Genomic DNA, 8,119 nt, shown 5'->3' on the forward strand with positions numbered 1-8,119 from the left:
GAACGACAAAGTAATGTATCAAAATGTAAAACGCACGTGCAGGGTGTGCAGAACAATTGTTTTTGCTAATTAAACCTATTGTTATATGGCATTCTCGTAGCCGCCTTCGTCGTCCTTGCTTAAGGTTCCAAGTACAATAACTGCTAAACTGACTGTTTGTTACCTCTTCCACAACTAGCAAAGTGGACCTGTGATACTTGCATGATGAAATATATATTATACATAAACAATTTCCCTTATAGGAAAGCCAGACGAAATGTGTCCATCACTTATTCCTACACCAATATGTGAATTGGGAGTCAATGGCTGTTCTAATGATTCTGAGTGTCGTGATGGTCAGAAGTGCTGCTTACTAAGAGACTGTAAGAAAAAATGTTATAAACTAGCCAAATCAGGAGAGTGCCATATGGTCAGGCGAGAACCATGTCCTCTGAGTAGTGCACGTGACGAATGTAGCACAGACTGGGACTGCCCTGGAAACTTCAAGTGTTGTTGTGAAGGATGTGCAAGGAAATGTACTGCTAAGTTTGTTTGACATGGAGGTAAGATGCGTTCTCCGTTTCCCGTCCTTAAAACTACTCGTTTATTGATACTGCAATCCTTGGGGACGAAAACAACGCAATGAAATGGAAGAAAAAGATTACCGATTATTCTGAATTGAAAGATGAGGTTTCGAGGATGTGGGGGTAAACACCATGCTAATTGTAGTCGGAGCGTTGGGCTCAGTTCCGGTGAATTATAAAAGCTAATTTGACCAAATCAGAGACACTGACTGCAACGTCCGTATTCTCCAGAAATATGCCTTGCTGGGAAGAGCACACGTCTCAAGGAAAGTACTCTCTGTCTGAGGTCCTTGTATATATGTTGCTGGTAAAATCCGTTCTCAGGTTGAATCCGTTTTTACATAGGTTAAATTGGTGATCCTCATTTTACCTAGGTTGAATATGCACCCAGATGAATAGAAGACCCTTTTTTGGAGCCCAAATTAAGCCAAGAGAAAACGTAGGGTCAGGTTAGGATTAGGTTCGGTTATTATACATAGATATCAATTGACTTATTATACAAAAGCAAGTAATGAAAGATCTGCGTTTGGTTAACCATGGTCGTCATTGTACTGTAGTGGTGGAGAGACAGGACTATAGACTCTTTGTTCCCTTACTAAGGTGAGATGTTGAGACCGAATGGATAACTGTATGAATACAGAAACCAATAGGATTTTACGGAACATTAAGAAGATGGGTTGAGATGCGTAAGAAAGAGCTTGGGGGAATGTCTAGGTGTCTTCATTCCTTTTTGGGGGGTTAATAGATTCTTTACACTCGGTAGAGTGCGTAAATGAGGAACCAATTTAACCTTGGTAAAAGCGGATTCAACATATATACACAAGAACTCCAATATTACTTTGTAAATTCAAAGTGACAATAACAAGTAACAATGACAAGGACATTAACAATAAATATTGTCCAAGTTACGATAGCTAGAGAAAAACGAAGCCTCGACTATATGTAGAATGTGCAAGGAAAATGATGACAGCGAAAGACATCTGGCCACGGTTGGTCAAAAGGTAGATAACGCAATCCACCGGATAAATCACTACCCAGCGGATAAACACTAGCAAAACCAGCTGAGTTACCTAGTGGATAGCGCTATCCACCCTTCAAACAACTGGGGCCTGGCAAGTGAATGCAGCATGCTGACTCAACGTGAAAGCAAAGCAAGATACTATACAAGATAGTGCATTACTATATTGGGCACTATACAAGATGCACACAAAGCAGTGTGCGAAGGACCTTCATGACATGCTCCCTTCACCTAACATAAGACCTCGGGTCTTAAGATCAAGCACTTCAGTGCCAGACCATGCCCTTATCTAACCTGAAGCCAAGACGCATACACTTGACAGAAGCTTCCTGCATACGGCCATCCGACTATGGAATATTCTGTCTGCTCACATTGTTGGCACTATTTCACCATTCATATAAGGGCCGTGTCAACAAGTATCTCCTGGCCACTACATAGAAGTTCCTTTTCATTTTTCGTTTCTTATGAGATGCAGTAAACCATTTATTAACATCCTGAAACATTTTATGCATTGGTTTGCTTTTGTTCACCTTTGCAATTTATATAAGAAAAAAAAAAGTTGCAAAAAAAGTTGCAAGGTCTGTACACTGAGGCTTGTGTGATAAAATATGGCATTCCCTATGCTAATCAGTGGTATGATCATAAAATTCAAATTACTCCTCTTCGGATAAAGTAGCACTTTTTGGGACTTTAATATTCAGACGGACCATGATATTGAACATCGACGGCCAGATATCATTGTATTGGAGGCGACTGGAAGGAAGATCTGGTTTATAGACATCGCCGTTCCTAATAATTTGCGTTTCGTGGAGAAAGAGGAAGATAACTTCGAACTTAGAAGAAAATTAAGAACACTGTGGAAAGTACGAAGGAGGGTCATCCCTGCTGACGTGGGAGAATGAAACTGGGCTGGCGGAGAGACTATTGGAACTGAACACCAGGGTCTCTGAAGAACTGCTACAAAAGGTGGCACTCCTTTGGACATAGAGAATGTTTAGGAGAAGCCTGGAAGATAACTTGGCTTAGGTTACGCGACGTAGCCCGACCAGCAGCTTAAAGACTGGAAGAGGACCAGATCAGTGAAACTGATGATGATCATGATAATGTCAACTGTATTGAAGTCTCAAGCTTATTTTGGAGGGGACAAGAGCGCTACCAATCAAAGAGGCTGTAAATGAAATCACACAAACTTCAAACATTCGTTTTTTGAGGATAGGGAAAAACCGAAGTACCCTAAGAAAAACCTCTCGACGCTAGGTGGAGAACCAGGGCGACATTGGTAGAAGGTGACTGCTCTCACCAATGCGCTATCCCTGCTTCCTCTGTATTAGAATAACGCGAAAAACTGTGAAGTTTTAAGTCTTCTCAAAAAGCAGAAAAAAATATTGCTTTGTTTGCGAACAGGTAAGGTTTCATCGTTTGTCGCCGTTTCAGTCCGTTTCATAATTCTTTCAAATGTTGATGTCAGTGTGTACATGCACTTGATACGGCTGACGTACCATAATACTGCACTTCCCTTCATATAAGATGGTAATTTTAGAAGGTTACGCGTTTAATAATTATGTTTCACATTAAAGAAAATGTGGTTTGTTTTTGTTTGCTTAGACGACCCCTGTGAAAATTCATCGTGCAGCGGTACCCACCCTGTGTGTAGAGTTCAAGGAAGTAATGCCACTTGCCAATGCCGGGAACAATGTCCTCTTGATCATAATCCAGTGTGTGGATCAGATGGAATCACATATGAAAACAAATGCATGTTGGAGGTGACTGCATGTAATTTAGAAGATGGAGGAATGCTTTTAGGACAACTAACTTACATCGGCGATGGTGACTGCACAGGTACGGGGTTTCTGACTGACATATTGGATCTGGGCCTTATAAATGGAAAACATGAAAGTTGCGGTCAGTTTCTGTTACCTCAAGTCATAGTTATAAATAGTTAAACAGCTAATTTTCCATCACTCTCCTTAATTAAGTATCAGTGATAATTTATTTCATTATTTTGGTCGTATACCAGTTCCTGTTAGAGGGTCCTTCAACTCGATGTCATAGATTTACTTAAGTGAGAAAATGGATATCACAAGTACTATATAAACAAAATTAATGTTGTCAGAACGTTTAGAGTCTACTTTAAATACAGGAGTGTGTTATTTGCTTCAACAGTGGCACAGATATGCAGTCTACCACCGGTAACTGGTCGTTGTCAGGCTTCCATGAAACGGTTTTTTTTCAATGCAACTTCCCGCACATGCGAAGAGTTCGTATTTGGAGGATGTCATGGAAATGAAAACAAATTTGACTCATTAGAGAAGTGTAAAGACTATTGTGGAGGTAACTTAATAATGTGTATTGGATTGTTTTATCCGCTACAGATGAGCCCTAGGTTTTCAAAATCATTTATTTCAGCCACCCTCTTTCCAATTGCAACTTCTGATACGTCTGATGTATATATATATACAAGGTTTGAAAGGACCAAGGACGGACAACCCCTGGAAGACATTTTCATGGGGAGAAAAACTTTTTATGCCCTGAGCGGGATTTGAACCTACGTCCCCCTAATTACCGGTTGGGTGTGATCACCACTACACTATCAGAGCAACCATGCTGGCTACATGGCCAATCTGGATAGTAAATGGGAATTACGTGGTCATCCCGGGCGCATGTTTTTCCCCCAACTAGATGACGCTGGATCATCCAGAACGATGATTCACAGGCGGACGAGAGAGAAGAGGACAATTTGTATACAAGTTAAGGTCTCTCGAGCCAACAGCGCATCTCTTCCCCACAAAAGGATCACAAATGGATTCACAGTCCAAGCCTCGGCGAAATGTAATTAATTAACAAGGTTTGAAAGGACCAAGGGCGGACAACCCCTGGAAGACATTTTCATGGGGCAGGGCATAAAAAGTTTTTCTGCCCATGAAAATGTCTTCTCCCTGGGAATGGATTTGACTTTCTCAAATTGTTGTTTGACCCGAGAGGGGTTATATCCTCTATTAATTAAGTAGCTTTGATATTCAGTACTTCGTTTGTCAAAACTTTCAGAGGAAGAACAGTTTCTTCTGACTCTGGTGGCTACACCATAGGGGATAGCTTTGGAGCAATGGACAGGATGGGCGCTATTGCGTAACAAATATATATGGTTATCTGTAGGCTTGGAGTATATATCAGTTTGAATAAAACCGTCGACAAGGCTAAGCGTGAGGTCCAGAACATCGAGTGAAGTAGGGGAGTGAACAAGGGTGAATTTAATAGTGGGATAAAGAGAATTGATGAACTGCGTGAATTGAAGTAGTTTATCATGTCCTAGTGTCCAAAGATCGAAGATATCATCTCTATATCTCCACCATAGATTAGGCTTAATATTACCTGACAAGGCCTTCTGATCGATTATTCCCATAGCTAAATCGGCATAGCTACACGCATTTTTAGGTCCCATGGCTGTCCCATGAATTTGAAGGAAATTTTCATCTTTAAATTGAGAATTGTTGTGTTGCAGGCATATTTTAACAGCTTCGACAATGCAATCGGTGGATGGAAAATTTGTTGTCCGAGAATTAAGAGCTTCTGTGATTGCATTGATTCCCAAATTGTTGTCAATATTGGGAAACATGGCGACCACGTCCCATGAGACCAAAAGGCTTTCTTTAGGAAAAGGGCCCAATTTGTTCAGATCTTCAATTTTTTGTAAGAGATGCGTGGTGTCCTTAACAAAAGATGGTAATTTTTGGGCTAAAGGCTTGAGATAAAATTCAGTGAAAGCTGACAGATTTTCAATGGCTGTGCCACAACATGAAGTAATAAGCCTGAGGGGGTTTCCCTCCTTGTGAGTTTTGATGGTGCCAAAAGCCTTGCCTGGTTTTGCATTCCCATTGACAACCCATTGGGCAATGTCATCGCTAATTTGTCCCTTATCAAGCCACTTCTTTGTCCAATTAGAAATAACATCAACATGATGAGAGCTGGGATCTGAATTTAATTTATCATAATGAAGCGGGTTTTGTAATTGTTCTCTCATTTTTTTGTTGTATTCTTCCGTGTCGATGACTACAATGACTACGATGACTAGCAATCTAATAAGGTTTTTCCGTTAGTTTTAGATTACAATCCTTCTTTGCCAAGCATCGGGAAAATTCTATATTCCCATCGGCATCTCATTGACAATTCACCTTCCCTAGCCAAAATTTTCCCTAAGGGATCTATCATTCCCTCTTTTAGAAGAGCCAAAAACATTAAAGAAATCTTGGCACGACCTCGCCGCACCATATACACAGATATACAAGGTTGTTATAAATGTAAGGGGAAATGCGATCTCTGTAAGAATTTTCTAGTAGAATCGGATCATTTCTCCAGCACTTGTACAAGCAGGAAATATTTCATCAGACAACACCTTCATTGTAAATCTAAAAATGTTGTTTACTTGATCACCTGTAACAAATGTAATGTTCAGTATGTAGGATCAACCACTAACGAGTTTAAAGTCAGATTTCGAAACCACAAATCGGCCATGAGCACAAAGAAGAACACTTGTGAAGTGGCAATACACTTTAATAAAGAAACTCATGTTTTGTCGGATTTCGTTTTCGTCATCATTGAACAAATTGGTAATTTTAGCGATCAAAATAGCCTCGACCATCGTCTGCTTACAAGAGAAGCTTTCTGGAGTGCACAACTTTGCACCCTTCAACCTTATGGTTTGAATAAAAGATCTGAATTCCACTCTAGGAATAGAATAAGATACAATTAACACCTTATTTTCACCACTCACAAGTGTTGTCCTTTTTATTTTTTATATTTTATAAATTTAGGGATTCTTTTGTTCAAAGGCTCAATCAAGGATTTTGTTACGGGGCTGAGAGTATAGCACACAATGCTTAAGTTCGGGTGCTGATGACTAGGATTTTGTTTATGATCCATTCAAAGGCCTTTTTTTCGGATCCTGTCCCGAAAATGGCATTGTGAGCTAGAAAGCGCCTTTGTTCAAAGGCTTTGACTTGGGAATTTGTTGCATCATTTTCTCTACACTATCATGCAATACCCTAGTGGTCTAATACCTTTTTCCTCTCATATCATTGTTTTTATTGTTCTTATTTGTTATTTTGATTGGTATTTATATTTTTTAGCCTATTTAAGTCTTAGTCTTAGAGAGATTCTTATTCCAAGTATTTTTAACCCTGTAACTCTATACTGAAGAAGCCCGAAGGGCGAAACGTTTATTAAAGAGTTTTGGCCACGGAAGAAGTTCGCTGTTTACTCTTTCTACACAAACTACAATTTTCGAGTGCAAGCGTGTAGTATCCTTTGGATCCTTCTTCCAAGCGGCATCACCGTTGGTAAGCCAATCTTCATTCAAATATTACATTCATTCAATTGGTTGCCTTTGAATCATCTCGTACTGATCCGAGGATGTCCAGGTCTTCATTTTCACCATTCAGCATTATCAATACTTGGAATAAACTCACCCGTTATCAACACCACCATCGTTTTCTTCTACGCTGCAAACGTAATAAATCTATTCCTTCTGGTTTGAAGCTCAATTTTATGTTAGCACTTGGTACCAACAGCGAGGATCTACAAAAGCGCTGTAATTTCCACTTACAAACTGCATCCATGAACATTCTTACTGAATTGATTGATTACACCCAATCAATTACCATCGATCTCCAGCATTCATTGGAAGACAAGCGTAGGAGCTTATTTCAGCAACTTGATGTTCAAGATGCTTCGAAATGCTGGAGCCAAGCCAAGAGAACGATCTCTTCGCTTAACAGAGAACTTAACCTTAGATCCAGACACAAGATCAAGAAGACCGTCCCTTTACAGACAGAAACACCCACAGAAAGCAATTACAGGCCCAAGAAGACCAACAGGAGATTCTCCAAGAAGGTTAGAAAAGCTAGAAAAGAACGATTTTTTAATATTTTAAGTCAGCATCGCTTAAATGCCATTGCGAGGCAAGAACAATTTTACCCTATTAACCTTTCCTCACATGAGCTCGATACAGATCAAAAATCCCTACTTAGCAAGGGCCCCTCTTTTTGTCCTGTTCCCCGGGATATTAATCGGATTAAACTTTTAGAGGACTGGGAGAAATTTGAAAATAGGCTTAGATCCGCTGTTTTTTTCCACAATGAACACGACAACAATGATTCTAGTGTTGACAACGACGCGCCCTCCTTCCCCCCAATTAAGAAACCCACCCGTTGGAAGGCCCCCGTTTCTCGTTTTCCGGAGCTTGAATTGTTTCTTGAGTCGGTTAAAACCGAATTATTTAACCCCAACAACGTCCGTACCATTCCGGACAATCTTTCCCCGGGTGAGCGACGCGCGTTGTCAACTCTAGCAGATGTTGATACCATTTCTATCAAAATTCAGGACAAAGGCTCCAAATTTGTAGTCATCGACACGGAAGAATACAACAAAAAAATGAGAGAACAATTACAAAACCCGCTTCATTATGATAAATTAAATTCAGATCCCAGCTCTCATCATGTTGATGTTATTTCTAATTGGACAAAGAAGTGGCTTGATAAGGGAC

The 8,119-nt window shown here is 40.1% G+C and overlaps 1 protein-coding gene across 1 annotated transcript in view; it reads left to right on the forward strand.

Annotated features, from left to right (window-relative positions):
- The first annotated feature begins 246 nt into the window (after positions 1–246).
- The window catches only part of LOC137999866 (papilin-like), a 20,218-nt gene continuing 12,345 nt past the window's right edge, over positions 247–8,119 (forward strand). Inside the window, exons 1-3 of the mRNA XM_068845823.1 lie at positions 247–542; positions 3,187–3,420; positions 3,745–3,912. Of these exons, the coding sequence (XP_068701924.1) occupies positions 3,336–3,420; positions 3,745–3,912 (253 nt within the window). The 5' untranslated portion in view covers positions 247–542; positions 3,187–3,335. The remainder of the gene's footprint in view (positions 543–3,186; positions 3,421–3,744; positions 3,913–8,119) is intronic.

This window comes from Montipora foliosa, chromosome 1 (genome assembly GCF_036669935.1).
Source record: "Montipora foliosa isolate CH-2021 chromosome 1, ASM3666993v2, whole genome shotgun sequence".
In the NCBI taxonomy this organism is placed as follows: Eukaryota; Metazoa; Cnidaria; class Anthozoa; order Scleractinia; family Acroporidae; genus Montipora; species Montipora foliosa.